Genomic DNA, 15,911 nt, shown 5'->3' on the forward strand with positions numbered 1-15,911 from the left:
ACCCCGGGGAGAGCACAACTGTCGGGGCTGTGCTCGGGTTCTGCAGCCCTCAGTCACATCCCATCGCTCTCCCCGCAGGCACGCTGGCTAACAAAGTGAAGAGGAAAGACACGCTAGCCATGAAGCTGGGGAACACGGCCGCGGTGCAGGAAGAGAAGTTTGTCTTCCCTCGGAAGAGCAAGGAGGAGTGGAATGAAATTCGGAACCAGATCGGGTCGACACTGACCAGGTACCACAAGCAGAGGAGGGTTACGTGCGAACTGTTGGTACGGCCGGGGGGGGTACTGGACAAAGCTGGTGTCTTGTCGAAGCAGCCTCTGCTGTGAAGGCTGGAATCTTCTCCTGGCATTGAGCGGTATCTCCTAACAGGCCTCTGGTTCCAGGTGTTAAATGGCTTGGGAGGGGAAAATCTCAAGGGGTACAGAAGCATAAAATACAGATGGCCTGTAAAGATGAGGACAGATGCAGGCAGTGCTGATGCATCAGTGCTGAGTGAAGCTGGGGCTGCTGATGTTCCAGTCGCTGCTCATCTGCCCTGAGAAGTTTCCCCTGAGCTTTTGGGGGTCACAGCGCTTCCCTAACCTGTGCCTGGGGCTGAGCAGCTTGCTTGAGCAGAGGGGAGGAGAGCCCCAGACAGGGCAGCAGTGATCTCCAGTGGTGACTGAGCAGCGCTGAGGAGGTTTGGGAGCACTCAGACCACAAAGCAGTGGTGTTCTTCATCCCCTGCTGATGGATGACCAGATGACAGGCGCCTCGTGTGTTCTGCTTTCCTTTAGGCGACTGAGTCAGAGACCGACAGCAGAAGAACTGGAGCAGAGGAACATACTTCAACGTGAGTAACGCTCCTCCGGTGGTCCTAAGTAATACAAGCTGCCGTGTTTCCCATCTCACATTTTAGTACGTGGATACGTGGAGTCTGCCTGAAGTGTACAGATGGAGATGCTGTGGTTACATCACTGTAGGAAAGCAGATCTGACTTTCCCCAGTACTTTGTTACCATCGGGACCTGGATAAAATCAGGCCTTCAGCAGTGGCACCAAGCAATAGAGTTCAAAGCATCACATTGTGGCAGCACTACCTGTCCCCTGCCTGAAACCTCAGGGCTAAATATGTGAACTGGTTAAGACTCTGCTCTGAAGTTACACAGCAGGGACTGTTACAGGTTTCTGTTTGGGCTGGACCTTTATTTGTGGCCCAGACATTGCAGCGTTGCCCTGTACCATCCAGAAGGCAGCAGCTCGCTGTTCAGTGAGCGGTGTTTCTCGTTGCCACACCTTGTTCTGCAGCACTTTTAAACATCTTTGGGGAAAGGGAGATGTCAGTTCAGGAAGTTTCCATTTAAAATATTTATCTGCACTGCTGTTCTCTTTAAACTATTAGTATAATAGCTTTGGGGAAGAGCAATCTGCAAAGAGGCTTGGCTGTGTTTTGACAGCATGGCCATTAATCTTTAACATACATGCAGCTGGAGAGAATGACTCAGCCGTGCCATTATGGCCCACGGTACCACCGGCACTCGGAGGAGTGCTCGGTGAGTAAGGGTATGGAGCTGGGCTGCTCCCTCTGCCTGTAGGAAGTGCAGAAACGTAGTCAGGCTGATAAAGCTCGACATTCTTCTCTGTTCGGGTCCAGAAGGTGCTTTTTAAAACCTGTGATGCTTACCGGGAAAAAATCGTTTTTTTTTTTTTTTTTTTCCCTTGGCAGCGAAAAATGAAGCCGACCGTCAAGCCGAGAAGCGAGAGATCAAACGCAGGCTCACCAGAAAGGTACTGCTGGCCGTCGTGCTGCCACTGCCATCTGGCTGAGCTGTCGGGGCCGGTGGTGGCTCTGAGCACGTCGCAGGCGCCTTGCTGCGGGTGCAGTCACGGGGCTGTTGTGTAACCGTCCCCGGTGCCCTCGGACTGCGGGATGCGGTCTGTCAGCCACGGCCAGCCCCTGGCACCACGGCCGGTTTTGGTGCTGAGGGCTCTGAGGTGTAACAAGCGAGGTGAGCTCTGCTTGGCACCTGGCACAACAGTTTTGCCCGTGCTGGCCTGTTCCAGCAGTGCTTCAGTGGCCGCGGCATTCGCACCAGGCTCCCCAAAATGCATTTCACAAACAACAGCTCGCGAGAAGCTGAGCAGAGCTGCTTGTAGCTGTGATGCCCCAGTTACTCGCTGTTACACGTGGCTGGGGAGTATCTTCCAAGGGCCTGCAGATATGAGACGTGAGTTCTGCTGTAGCTGAAGCAGAGAATGGGCTTGGTTCAGGGGTGTTGTGTGGGGCCACCCTGCAGTGGCTGTTCCCAAGCCCCTCGTTTTGTCTTCCTGGGAGTGTGGCCTCGGCTCTGTCCTTGTGGCCTCATGAGCCAAACAAGACCCGTTAGAGGTACATTGTGAGAGGATTTGCCTGGTCCCCTGCAGGCTGCATCGTGAGCAGGACCCCAGTGTCCCAGCGAGGGAACTGGTCTCTGTTTCAGTCTCTGGTCTCTGGGGACAAGGCACACACTAACTTTCTGTTCTTGCATTCAGCTTAGCCAAAGGCCTACGGTGGCAGAGCTGCAGGCCAGGAAGATCCTGAGGTTTAATGAGTATGTGGAAGTGACAGATGCTCAAGACTACGACCGGCGGGCAGATAAGCCGTGGACGAAGCTCACTCCGGCTGACAAGGTACCAGGGAGCGTCCTGTTCCCAGGCGGGGCAGGGAGCTAGGTCAGGGTGTCCCCAGCAAAAGGCTGAGAGCCAAGATTTGCTCTTTTTTCTCTTTTTAACCTCTGCATCTTTCCCTCTGCCACCCCACCAAGCACCACCAGCGCACCATCACCCACGTGTGCTGTACCCAGCCCTGTTCCTGCCCCCTCCACGGTGACAGGGAGCCCACAGGGGCACTGCCTGTGCTGCAGTGAGACCTGTCTGGGCTTCTGGGTGGTATCAAAGGTTCGAGGCACAGGGTGCTGCTTGGGGGAGTGCAGTTTTTCAAAGGCTGAGGCAGGTTTAGGCAAGCTGGCGGGGAAGACGCCTGTTCTCATCTTCCCTGGCCACTTGTGGGGACTGCCCGGTGTGGAGGAGGTGGGGCAGATTAAATTCTGCCTGGTGCGAAGGATCTGTGAAAGTTTGGGTGGCTGCTGCAATCTGAGCTCCTTCCTCTACCAAAAGGAGCTGAGGGACTGAGGCTTATGTTTAAAAACTGCTCTTATTCTTCGCTTCGCCACTGAAAGGTGATGGAGATCTGCCCTGAGCAGGAGCATTGGAGCCACGGCACCTTCTTGCCGTGTCTGAGCTCACTTAAAAGGAGGGATAGAGGGTTGTGTGCCCCAGCAGCAGATGAAGATCTCTCCCTTTTCCCGCAGGCTGCCATCCGGAAGGAGCTAAACGAGTTTAAGAGCTGTGAAATGGAAGTCCACGAGGAGAGCAAACAGTTCACACGGTGAGACCACAGCGCTCGCGTCGTCTGTGCCGTTGGGGGAGCTGTGCTGCGGGGGTGCTGCTGGGAGGCAGAGCATGAAATCCTCAGGAAAAATGACCCATGTGGCAGCTGCACATTTAACATCCCTTTCCACCTTGGTGTTCTCGGGTGGCAGGAGGAGTACCTGACACGAAGAGGTGCTCTTCCCTAAACTGGGGGGATCCTGGAAACTCAAAGTGGCCAGCGGCTGGTTTGGTGTGCTTCTGAAAGCTGTGTGAGGCTGCAGATGGACTGAGCTTTTCTGGGGCTAGAGGCATGCGGCAGAAGCCACAGCCACAAAGCACATTGCTCGTTAGCTCTGAGGTGACCCATGCAGGAACCTGTGCGAGTGATTCTTCCTCCTGCCCCCAAGCTGTGTGGCTGAGCGTCTGCAGAGCACAAATGCTTTCGAAGGCAGGGGTGAAACTGTCAGCAGCTTCAGTGAGGGCTGAGAATTCAGAAATGATTCAGTTTATTCTTTCTCACAATCTGTAATGCTTCAGTAACCGTTTAACCCAAGTTCCAAGGATGACACTTTGGTGTTTTTTTTTTCACTTGGCTTTTAGGTACCATCGACCATAATCTTCCAAGAAGGAGCAAGAGACCCAAGAGGACTGGAAGTTCTCTGCGTCCCTCTCCTGGGCAATACAGCAAGGGTAGAACCTCGACTCTTCCAAGATTTGCCTTCAAAACATATCCAGAAAAGGGCTTTCGGCCAGGGAAGGGGGAATCCTGTCTGAATGTAGCATTTCACTGGAACAAACACGTCTCGAGTGCCATCGGGCTGGAACTGAACACTATACCTCGCGCAGCTCAGCAATACGCCTCTCCTCGGCGCCAGCATCCCTGCCAGGAGTCCACGCACGTGTGAGCGAGCAGTTCCTTCCCCAGCTCCCTTTCTGTCGTGACGGGCCCGGTTCTCAGCTGTACATACTCCTTTTGGGTGCAAACCCCTCATTTCCTCTCTCTTTACCTAGAGGAGGGAAAAACTTGGCAGCTCTGGTGTCGGAGAGCTGAGGAATGGAGAGTGGATGTGCGAGGAAGCACGTGTGTATATTAGCTGTGTACAGAGAACCCTGTGCAGATGCTGAGCTGGCAGACAACTGACACGTGACTCGTAATTTTTTGGATTTGCTCGCGTCTGTCATATCTTTAATGTCCTGAATCACTACTGACCAACGGTTTGTTGTCCTGGAAGGGAATTGTATAGATATTAACATATGCTGCATCTTTTTTTTTGTAAAAAAAAATCAAAACAAAAGAACTTAAAAACAGGAAAAAAAAGGCAAAAAACAAAACACAAATGTATAAAGCATTCCCTCCCTGCTCTCTCACACCTGCGGTGATGTTAATGGATCTTGTCTTGAGAATATCTGGGCTCGTTTAACAAATCACAGAACCAGGAAACGACTGTTGCCTTTTTAAAACTTTTTAATTTGGGGAAGCTGTGGTAGTAGTAAATTCTTTTTATCGTCGCTTCCTCTCAGATGTTTTTTTTTTTTTTTACTTTCCCAAATCAGGGTGAAACTTGCCTTTTCTCATTTTTACAGCAAAACCTACTGGAAACTTGATAATTTCACTGTGTGGGTGGAAGGTGCGGGGAGGAGAAGAGGCTTAAAAAAAGTGACCTTAAAATAGATTACTCTTGCTCTTCTGAGAATCTCGTGTTGGTTCTTCCGAAACTTTGGGTTCGAAACCTGGTGTGGGCGCCCTGCTGTCTCATGCACAGAACTAACCCACGTGTGAGGTGCCACTAGCCACGAAGGGACTATCACAGGCCCATGGGGTGTGGGAATGAAGAGGGGGGCTCGCCTCCATCGCAGACGTGCTGGCGTGGTGCTCGGGCTGTTTTGGGAGCCCTGTGGCAGGCCGGGCCTCGCTGCGCTGCCTTCGCCCTCAGGGGGTGCGCGTCCCTCACAGCTTCCCCGTGTACAGTATGGCTGTAGACTAAATCATTGCGTTGTATATCTGTCTCCTCATCAACAGATTTTAATTATTGAATAAAAGTATTTTAGGATTTTTTTTTAAACTGTTGCTCTGGTTGTGTTTTAATGGCTCCTGTTGGAGGGGGTTGGGGGTTCACAGGTCTCTGCTCCCCAGAAGCAGGGGACATCGTGAGGTGGAGGGGACCCGCAGGGATCACTGGGTCCAACTCCTGGCTCCACACAGCACCACCCCGAAACCAGACCCTGTGTCTGAGAGCATTGTCCAAATGTTTCCTGAGCTCCGGCAGGCTTGGGGCTGTGCCCACATCCCTGGGCAGCCTGTGCCAGTGCCCGACCACCTCTGGGTGCAGACCCTTTCCCTCACCCCCAGCCTGACCCTGCCCTGTCCCAGCTCCATGCCATCCCCTGGGTCCTGTCGCTGTCCCCAGAGAGCAGAGCTCAGCGCCTGCCCCTCCGCTCCTTGTGAGGGAGCTGCAGGCCGCCATGAGGCCTCCCCTCAGCCTGCTCTGCTTGGGGCTGAACTTTTGCCTTAAAAGTCAGTCAAATAAACTCTCAGAGGCTCACTTTGGGTTTTAGGAAGCAGGCGTTCTTTAATTGTGGCACCAGACACAAGGGATCATCCCACCCAGTGTGTGCACCCAGTTATCTAGGCTACAGCCGTTACATACAATCAAACCATGCACATCCAGCAGGTTTCCGGGAAATAACCAACACATTCATACATTTTCCCATAATTCATTAAAATATGTAAATGGCCCTAACACGTGCACAATTGTTCCCACTGGTGCTTTTTTGGGGGGAATCTGGTGATTGTCAGTGGTCTCCCTCACAGTGTTTGCTGCATGAACCCAGGCCTTGTGCATGCTGGGGCCGTCTGGTTCTTTTTTATCTCATTCCAGTTTGGGCGTGCACACTAAATGAAGTGATTTCTCCTCAGCAAGAGCGCTCAGGCGTTGGGACGGGTTGCCCAGGGAGGTGGTGGAGTCCCTGTCCCTGGGGGTGTTCAGGGAGAGGTTGGAGGTGGCGCTGGGGGACAGGGGCAGGGGGTGGGGGGGGTTCCATAACCCCAAACCCCCTCAGCCCCTTCCCGCCTTCCCACTGCGCATGCTCCCCCTCCCGCTGCGCCCGGCCCCTTTCCCGCCAAAACTCCTTTTGCACACGAGCCGCTCGGCCCTCCCTCTTGCCCTCCGCACATGCGCGCCCAGGCCCCGCCCCCGGCCGCTCTATAAATACCGCCGCGCGCAGCCCCTCGTTCTCTTTCCACGGCGGTGGGCGGCGTTTGCAGAAGGTGAGCGGAGCGCGGTGCGGCCTTACCTTCATCTCTCTTTTTTTTCCATACTATTTTTTTTTCTCGTTTCTTGTCTTTTTCCCCTTCTCCTTACTGTGGCGCATGGAGCCGGTGACCTTCATGAGGGCTGCGAAGGGCGGTGCTGCTCGCAGCCAGCCCCGGGCCCACCGCGGCCTACCTGCGCCGAGCGGCCTGAGGGGAGGGGGATACCCCGAGGGGGGGGGGCAGCGCCGCCTCTCACCGCCTTCTCTCCCTTCCCACAGGTTCGTTCCTGATGCTCGGGCCGCTGTCGCCCAGTTTGCTCCACCAGTGAGTGTCTGCCTGGGTCTGGGGGGTCATAAGAGGGTGTGGGGAGGCCGGGAGGAATTAAGGGGGTGTGGGGGGGCTGGTGGTGGGTATAAGGGTGTGGGGGGGCAGACCCCAACGTGGACATCCGGAGAAGTAGCTCTCTCATGGCTCTGTCCGTGTGGCGCACGGGAGCGTAGGCCCTCGGGCCTGTGACGTACAGTCCCCTTCCACGACGTTGGAGAACAAGCCGGGCCTCGAGTCTGCAGCCTGCATATTCCTACTGCTTCTCTGAGCCCTCGGGCCGTTACAGAGGAGATAAACCATGCAGGAAACAAATTACACAGGGGGGCTTTAGTCGGGGGCATGGGGAGACAGGGGGGTGCAGTTTGGACAGTTTCAGCAATTATTTAACGCCTTTTCTTTGTTGTTTTAGTTGAAAAGTTCGATGTTCGTGGAGCACTGCTTTGGAAGGTGAGTGATTCTGCACAAATGTGTAGTTACCTTGTCATCTTGATAGCTTCCCCTTTAAAAAAGCTTTAAGTACTTGTTTTGAACTGGCTTATGCAAGTTCAAATGGATCAGGGGTTTGAAGTCATGAAATGCCAATAGTGTTTAACAGATATTAATAGATGTTTATACATACAATTATATATACAATATAGATGTTTAACAGCAAAAGTTAGTTTGTGAGTTCCTTAGATTCTGAGCTTTTGTTGGACTGATAAGAGGCCTGCTCCTAAATACTAGAAAAACGGGGGGGAAAACTGATGAAGTGAAGGTGAATGATGGGGCGTAATTGGCTTTTGAGGCCTTACTATTCTGTAAACTGCAAAGTCATGGAGGCCCTGGCTTAGGCGCTTGCCCTTGTGAAACCTGACCTGGCTCAGCCATTTTGTCATCTCAGCCTCATCTGAACAAGAACAATCCGTGTGCAGTCAGACTCCCATGTTAATCACTCCCAAAGCAGACTTGTTGTTTTTTTACCCCTGGGAAGGACATGTCAGTAATGTGGGTGCTGAAGCACTGGGGAGAAGGGAAATGGAAGGCATGTGGTTTGCTTAACGAGGGCTGGGGACATGTGGCTGTATCCACGTGGGACACAAGTAATAAGCTTTCTTGTTTTTTTTTCTTGTTGTTGCAGACAGGGATAAAGGCTTGTGAGTGAGTGCCACCAACAGCAGCCTGCGTACCCAGTGAGGGTGAGGTGAGTGTGCCCCAAGCACAGCTCCAGCCCAAATGCTGAGCAGAGGTGGTGGGCAGGGGTTTGGTCCCTGCAGGGGGTACAGTCTGAGCCTCTGCAGAGTTCAGAGTGAGCTGGAAATGGGAGAAGGTGCCTACATGTGGTGACCTCCTCAGACCATGTGCTTCATGCTGGGGGCTTGCAGTGACCTCCAGAGCACCCAGAGGCTGTGGGGGGTTGTGTGGCTGCCATGAGCAGGGGCTGAACCCCTGTGGGCAAGCTGCACCCTGAGGAACATGTGTGAAGAGCTGGGGGCTCTGGTGGGTTGCCATGCCTCATCTACACCAGCTGGGGAGAGTGCCTGTCCAAGTACCACCTGAAAAGGAGCCCAAGAAGAGAAGTGAGGCACTGGGAGCTGTTGTGGCTGTGGGGGAGGCTGCCTGGTGCTGGGGAAGGGGGTGAGAGCTGGAGCATGGTGTGGAGGTGGTGTACAGCTGGTGGGCAGTGTCCATCTGGGAAGTTTGGGGTTTCTGTGTTCTGGGACCTGTGATGCTGTGCCTGACAAATAAAGATCTTTGAAATGGTGTTGTGTGGCTGTTCTCTCTGGTATGACTGCTAGCCCTTGGTTTGCTCTCTGAATGGAGCTCAGAAAACCCCAAGGAAACATTCCCAATTCTGTGTTGCTGTGGGGTTGGGTTCCACCCCCTTAGGTGGGTGCAGCCTGTCCTCTGCTCCTGGGACTGGGAGGCTCAACGTGACCAGCACTGGGTGTACTGGTGCAGACCCCAATAGTGAAAGTTCAGTAACTTCAGAGCCCTCAGTCTGGGGGTGGGGGTCTGGGGGCTGTACCTCTGGCTTTAGGATTAGATTAGGACTTGGTTAAAGTTAAACATACTCAGGTGTTTCTCCCCTCTGTTAAGTGAAGGACTTAGAGCTGCTTTAATTCCTGGTGGACCTGTGAACACCTCGGGAGCTCTAACCCTGCCTGTAAGTAGCTGCTAGTGCTGGCCCCAGGGCTGGGGGGGGAGGGGGGCTCGGAAACGTATTAAAAGTGGGGAGGAGAAAGCGAGGGGGTGTCGGGGGCTGGGCAGCAAATTCCATGGAGGAAAAGTGAAAGTGAGACTTTGGGGGGGAACGCTGAGCTGGGGAGGCTGAGCGAGTTGTGGTGCTCGCTTTGGGGAAAGAATTGGCTAAAACGGGGCTGAAAATTGCTCTGGAGGCTGGGGCCAGCGGCTTTTTTTATTTGAGGGGGGGGGCTGCCGGGCCCCTGGCCGTGTTTCTGATCGCTCATGGGGCAAAGAACGGAGCTGGAGGGGCTTGTGGGAAGCTCCCCAGTGGCGTTCATTGCCTGGGGGGGGCAAACCCCTTGCTGTGAGGCTCCCCCCCCCCCCCCAAAAAAAAAAAAATCACCCCGCGTGGGGGGGGATGCTCCAGGTCCCTCCCGCACCGCCCCAGCCCCTCGTTGGGGGGGGTGCAGCCACCCCGGGGCTCCCCCACGTCCATACCCGGCCCCCCCCAGCAGCCACCACCAGAGGGCGCCGGTGCCCCCCCGGTGTCCCCCCCCCCGGGGCCTTCCCCGCGCATGCTCGGGGCCGGGAGCGCGGCGGCGGCGGCGGAGGTGGGAGCGCGGCCACGGGGCTGGGGGCACCGGGGGGGCACCGGGGAGGGGGGTGGGAAAGGGAAAGGGGATGGGCACCGAGGGGGGGGGGGCGGGGGTCGCTGCTCTTCCCGGTGGGGCGCAGTTTGGGGCCCCCCCCCGGCTCAGTGTTGGGCTGGGGAAGGCCGGGGAGGAAGCGGAGGGGGGTGGTGGGGAAGGACGGAGGGACGGACAGGGGGCGGGCGGGAGATTCAAACGGGGATTAGTGGGGAAGGGGCTGGGGGGGGCCCCGGGGGGGCACAGGGGGTGCCACCAGTCCCTGGTTTCTCCCTGGGGTGGCCGCGGAGGGGTTTGGTGGGGAGGGCAGAGCGCGCTCGGGGCACGTGGGGGAGGAAATGTGCAAGGAAAACAAAAAATGGGGAGGGTACAAACCGGGGGGGGTCGGTGCCCAAATCCTCACCCTCAACCCCACAGGGGATGGAGGCTGCAGCGATCGCGGGGTGCCCCGGGGGGAAAAATCCCGGCTGGGTGACCCCCCAACAGCGCCTTTGTCTGTTCAGGTCTCAGCCACCATGCCGGGAAAACGCGGCGCAAAGAAAAGCCCCGTGCCACAGGACGAGTCTCCTGCCAAGAAAAAGCTTAAAGGTACGAAAACTCCCCCAAAAACTCCCCTGGGAGGCCCCTAAATTCCCTGCGGGGCTGTGCTGGAGGGGTGTCCCCCCCCTGCAGCACGCCCCATGGCTCCTTTCTGCCCTCCCCCGCAGTCAGCCACCCGTCCCACCGCACGCAGCCCGGCCTGGTGCTGTCGCTGGGGCAGGGGGACGTCGGGCAGCTGGGGCTGGGCGAGGGCGTGATGGAGAGGAAGAAGCCGGCCCTGGTGCAGCTGCCGGAGCTGATCGTGCAGGCGGAGGCAGGAGGGATGCACACCGTGTGCCTCAGCGAGACGGGCAAGGTGAGAGCGGCGTTAGGGCTGGTGGGGAAGGGGCAGCGCGGGGACACCGGGGGGAGGCTGAGCTGTGCCCCCACAACAGCTCGGGGATGTCCTTGTGTCCTGGAACGGGGTCAGGATCAGACCCCGCTCCGTCCCCGTGATGCTGTGGGGTGGCACCTTGCAGGGCTCCCCTGCTGCAGCTCCTGGATGGTGTCTGTGCCACCGACCTCAAAGATTTTGGGGTGCAGAGGGACGAGTTGGCCTGGTGGGGCTGCGTCCCCTGGCTTCATGCATGTCCTGTTAAATTCTGCATCCCTTCCTGACCGGGTCACCCTGCAGATCTACACCTTTGGCTGCAACGACGAAGGCGCCCTCGGGCGCGACACCTCGGCAGAAGGCTCTGAGACCACCCCGGGGCTGGTGGAGCTGCAGGAGAAGGTGGTGCAGGTCTCGGCGGGGGACAGCCACACAGCAGCGCTGACGGATGACGGCAGGGTTTTTGTCTGGGGCTCGTTCCGGGTACGTCGATTTCTTAGGAAAGCATTGGAAGCCCTGCGGGGGGTTGCTGGGCTGCTTCAGTGACTCACTTGGGTGTGTGTGTGTCTCCTCCCGCAGGATAACAACGGGGTGATCGGCCTGCTGGAGCCTATGAAGACGAGCTCTGTCCCTGTGCTCCTCCAGCTCAGCTCACCTGTCGTTAAAATTGTCTCAGGTGAGCCAGGTCCTGGGTGTGTGTGGGTCAGGTTGCTGGACGAGACTTGGCTGGCGGGTGAGGGTCCAGAGGGTCCGTGCCCTTTTTCCTGGGTACAAGGGTCTGCTTGCTCCCCTCTGGCTCCTGAGTGAGCAGACCTCGTGTCTCTGCCAGCCCCAGTGGTGTTTTTCAGTCAGGTTGGGTCAAATATTAACGTGTTTTACAGTTTAGCTGTACAGTTAGCTTACAGTTGGTCTGAAATGCTTTATGGTTAGTGCCCTGACTGCCGCCCCGTGCGGTTGGGGCACTCACCCTCTGGATTTTCCCTGGCAGAGCAGCCAGGGAATTCATCCAGGGCCCAGGTGAGGTTGGGGGTGCCTCTAAACCATCCCAGTGAAAGTTCTGTGCAGTTTCAAATGGAAAAATGGGATCAGCAAACCCCATTGAATTCTAGAAAGATTGGACAGCCGGGGTTTTGCTGTGACCCCTGGGTCTTGCTGGGGTCCCTGGGGATCTGGACGGTTATTGCTGCTCGCTCACCTCCCGCGTCTCCCCGCAGGGAACGACCACTTGGTGATGCTGACGATGGACGGCGACCTGTTCACATGTGGCTGTGGCGAGCAGGGCCAGCTGGGGAGAGTGCCAGAGCTCTTCGCCAACCGAGGAGGGCGGAAGGGGCTGCGTGAGTGGCTCTGGGGCTCGGGGACACTCGTGGCTGTGGGGAGCAGGCTGCGTGCTTGGGCTCCAACACTGAGCTTTGCTGAGGAGCAGAGACCCACACACCCACCCCAGCCCTTCCCCAGCAGCTCAGGGGCTTGTTTGTAAATCAGTTGCTTGAGTTGGGTGATCAAAGGGGTGATGAAAAGGGTGCAGAGCGTTAGTTCTCATCCCACGCCTCGTTTCTCGTCCCCAGAGCGCCTGCTGGTCCCGCAGCGTGTCCCTGTCAGAGGCAGAGGCAACAAAGGCAAGATGCGCTTCCAGGACGCCTTCTGTGGGGCTTACTTCACCTTTGCTGTCACGCAGGAAGGGCACATCTACGGCTTCGGCCTCTCCAACTACCACCAGCTGGGTGAGTTTGCTTGGTCCCTCCAGATCTGCTGCCTTCTTGGTGGCTTTGATGGGGATCCAGAGCTCCTTGAACCCACCGTGCGCTCCCAGCGCCCAGTTTAGGACAAACTGGAGCTGGAAATGGGTGGGGAGATCACCCTGCATAGCTCTGGGTTTAATTCCCAGCCCTCAGCCCATGGATTTGAGCAGAAATGCTCAAACCTTCAGTGCTGGGACTGGGGGAACTGGGCTGTGAGTGGGGTGAGCCCCAGGGGGACGGCTCAGTGCCGGTGCCTGGCCTGGGCTGTCCGTGCCCCTGTTCCTGACGTGCCGGGGTTTGTGCATCCCGCCCCGCAGGCACCCAGGGCACCGAGCCCTGCTTCTCCCCGCAGAACCTGACGTCCTTCAAGAACTCCACCAAGTCCTGGCTCGGCTTCTCCGGCGGGCAGCACCACACTGTCTGCGTGGACTCGGAGGGTGAGCCCCAGGGAGGTTGGGGGGGGCTGGGAGCACTGAGCACTGCAGGGCTCCCGTGGGGAGGTGTTGGGGTGCGGGGGAGATGCTGAGTCCCTCTGAGTCCCTGACACCAGGGCAGCGTGGCTGTGGTGTCTGTGTGAGCCATGCAGGGGCTGTTTGGCTCTTCCAGAAGCACAATCCAGTTGGAAAAGTGGCATGGATTTGAGGCAAAGAGCTGGGGTGATGACAGGAACCCACGTAGGGTCCTGTACCCCACTGTGCAGCTGGGGGGCCCCAAGTTGGGATCTGGGGTGTGCTGCGGGACCGGGCAGGGAGGAGCGGTGCTCCCAGCCCCTCTGGGATCAGCTCTGGGGGAGGAAAAGCCTGCCTGCAGCAGGCTTCCCTCCGCTTGGAGTCACCTCCTGCACATCTCTCCTGCTCCAGGTAAAGCCTACAGCCTGGGCCGGGCCGAGTACGGCCGCTTAGGCCTCGGGGAAGGGGCAGAAGAGAAGAGCACACCCACCGTCATCCCCGACCTCCCCAGCATCTCCTCCGTGGCGTGCGGCGCGTCGGTCGGCTACGCTGTCAGCAGTGACGGTGAGTGGCAGGCACCCCCTGCCCACGGAGCGCTGCCCACCCCTCCTCTGCCCCTCCTGGGGGGCTGCCCAAACACCTCAACCCCCCCCCGGGGCTTCATCACGGGCTGCTGGGGCAGAATTTGGGCCAGGTCCCAGCGCTTGCAGCCCCTGCCAAGCACCCAGCCCGCGGGAGCCAAGCAGCAGCTGCTCAAATATTTTTGTGGGCACTTAGCAGCAGGGTTTGGGGAAGAGTGTTGACCCGGGAGGGGGTAGCTGAGCTGCTGGTCCCTTCTCCAAGCTGTGAACTCGGCTGCTGCGAGAGCTCTTTGTGCTCTGGCATTGCGCTGGCTTGGCTGGAGCACGTGCAGCCCACAGCTGTGGGAAGGATTTGCCTGCACGAACAGGCGGCGTGTTGATGGATGGGGGGGGAAACCTGGCTTAGAAGCAGGCTGCGTGATGAAAAACTGCTTTGAGGGAGGCCAAAATACCTCAAAATACCTCCCTTCTCTGCTTCTAACCCCTGCCTGCTTCTCTGGCACTTTCGATTTCCCCTTGCTTGGGGATTTCAGAGCTTTGCCCAGACCCCAAACTCATCTCTCCTCTGTTTCAGGACGAGCGTTTGCCTGGGGCATGGGCACCAACTACCAGCTGGGCACCGGGGAGGAGGACGACGTCTGGAGCCCCGTGCAGATGACGGGCAAGCAGCTGGAGAACCGCGTGGTCCTGGCCGTGTCCAGCGGAGGCCAACACACTGTCTTGCTGGTCAAGGACAAGGAGCAGAGTTGATGAAGCGGCTGCAGCACAGCGGGGTCGCGGGGCCCGCGCACACACCCACCTTCTGCCCTTGGCCCCTTTTTGGGAGGCTGGTTCCCAGCTCTGCTCTCTCGCAGACCACGTCAGGGAAGGCAGGAGGGCTCCTGGAGCCGGGCCCCGAGGTGTCCTGGCGGTGTGCGCGTGGCTGGAGCAGGGGTCTGCAGGGATGCTCGTGTTTTCTGTCTGCAAGTGTCTGTCTTCCCATGGTACCAGGTGCTCTGCCAGCTCCTCCAGTTCAGCTCGGTCCTAACCTGCTCTCAGTGCAGTGACTAGATGGGTTTTCCACCTTTTTTTTTTTTATTTTTTCCTGGCCCAGCAAAGCTGAGTGCCTTGTGCTTCACTGCACAGAAGGTTTGGGCAGCCAGCTTCCTGAGGTTCCCTTGCTCCGACGTCCCTGGGTGCTTCCCCCCACCCCCTTCACCTGAACATCTTTTACCTCTGTGCCCAGGTCTCTCCCGGTACAGATCTGTCTGCTGTCGCCCACCAAAGCCCCCTGGGCTTGTTAGGGTGATGTCTCAGCCCAGCAGAAACATTCCTGTGCAGGAGGGAGCTCTCCTTTTGTTTCCCTCTCACACACACTTCTTGCAGTGGCGCAGAGGTGCTGAGGGTTGGATTCCTGTGCCCCACGCTGGGTTTTGCAGCCTGGGGAGGGGGACGGCAGCTGGGTGCTGCCCGGGACACGAGGAGCAGGTGCTGCGAGTGGGACTCCTGCTGCTGGAGAAGGTGGGCTGCTCCCAACCACCTCCACTTCTGAGTCTGAGCCAAAATCCCCCCAGAAGCGAGGCCAGGAGCAGGATCAAACATTTCCAACCTCCCTCCCTCCATCTCTTTTCTACAATCTCTTCCACTCTTGCTCTTTGCTCCCGTCACCTTGGGAAGCCCAGCAAAGCCGATGCCACGGAGGGGACTCAGTTCTTCTAATTTTCTCTTTAATTTTCTCCTCCACCTGGCGAGGAAGGAGCTTCCTTTGCTGTTAAGGCCTCGCTGAGAAGACAGAAACCAAACCCAGCTATGCACCTAATCCCTGCAGACTGCGGGACTCTCCCTGTTGTCCCTGGTTCTTGCTCCAGCTGGTCTCGCTCCCTGTGCCCGGCCTGCCCCGGTTTTTCTTTCCGTGCTGCCTTCCAGGTACCTGGACTGAGGGGGGGGCTCCGAGGAGAGATTTTAGGTGTTAGAGCGAGAGGGGGAGGCGGTGGGTGTGTGTGCGGGGCAGGGGGGTGGGACTGGGCGTTGTACAATGGCTTAGGTCGAATTTTTTTAAAGCAAATGTAAAGTATTTTGGTTGATTGAGGAAGAGAGGAAAAAAAAAAAAAAAGTAATCTTTTAATGTTTGGAATAAACTGAGTTTTGATAAACCCCGGGCTTTCCCCTCGGTGTGGGGGTGGGCAGCACCTCCTCGGGCACAGTGCTCGGTGCCGAGGGGCTGAGGTTTGGGGTCTGTGTGTGGCCAGGGCTGGGTGCGGGTGGCCAGGGCGCTTTCCATGGGTGCGGGGACACCCTTGGGTGCTGCCTGCACCGGTGCCTGTGCCCGGGTGCAGTTTGGGGACGCGGCCGCAGGATGGCAGCAGGAGGAGGCGCTGGGGACGGCAGGGCGCAGGGAAGCGGGGCGAGGAGGGGAAGGGTCCTGGGGGTCCCGCTCGCCCCATCGCAGCAGGGGACGGCTGTGGGGTGGG

The 15,911-nt window shown here is 57.4% G+C and overlaps 2 protein-coding genes across 11 annotated transcripts in view; both read left to right on the forward strand.

Moving 5' to 3' along the window:
* PHACTR4 (phosphatase and actin regulator 4) overlaps window positions 1-5,434 on the forward strand; it is a 38,554-nt gene extending 33,120 nt beyond the window's left edge. For all 8 annotated transcript variants that reach the window (XM_082777577.1, XM_082777576.1, XM_082777580.1 and 5 more), the window contains 6 exons: window positions 79-229; window positions 777-832; window positions 1,705-1,766; window positions 2,511-2,648; window positions 3,329-3,405; window positions 3,990-5,434. In XM_082777577.1, coding sequence (XP_082633703.1) covers window positions 79-229; window positions 777-832; window positions 1,705-1,766; window positions 2,511-2,648; window positions 3,329-3,405; window positions 3,990-4,005 — 500 coding nt within the window. In that variant the 3' untranslated portion in view covers window positions 4,006-5,434. The remainder of the gene's footprint in view (window positions 1-78; window positions 230-776; window positions 833-1,704; window positions 1,767-2,510; window positions 2,649-3,328; window positions 3,406-3,989) is intronic.
* Window positions 5,435-6,623: 1,189 nt separating this feature from the next.
* On the forward strand, window positions 6,624-15,441 carry RCC1 (regulator of chromosome condensation 1). Of its 3 annotated transcripts, none has more exons than XM_082777369.1 (14): window positions 6,624-6,657; window positions 6,921-6,966; window positions 7,379-7,416; window positions 8,087-8,149; window positions 9,046-9,112; window positions 10,283-10,367; window positions 10,487-10,674; window positions 10,993-11,172; window positions 11,269-11,365; window positions 11,904-12,026; window positions 12,258-12,413; window positions 12,749-12,868; window positions 13,292-13,444; window positions 14,036-15,441. In XM_082777369.1, exons 6-14 carry the CDS (start codon window positions 10,295-10,297, stop codon window positions 14,209-14,211), a joined length of 1,266 nt encoding a protein of 421 aa, XP_082633495.1. In that variant the 5' UTR covers window positions 6,624-6,657; window positions 6,921-6,966; window positions 7,379-7,416; window positions 8,087-8,149; window positions 9,046-9,112; window positions 10,283-10,294; the 3' UTR covers window positions 14,212-15,441. The 3 variants fall into 3 exon arrangements, with proteins under 3 accessions (XP_082633495.1, XP_082633496.1, XP_082633497.1); XM_082777370.1 differs by having other exon boundaries at window positions 9,051-9,112; XM_082777371.1 differs by lacking the exon at window positions 9,046-9,112.
* The last annotated feature ends 470 nt before the right edge of the window (window positions 15,442-15,911 follow it).

Source organism: Aythya marila (assembly GCF_965140915.1).
Source record: "Aythya marila genome assembly, chromosome: 22".
Lineage (NCBI taxonomy): Eukaryota > Metazoa > Chordata > Aves > Anseriformes > Anatidae > Aythya > Aythya marila.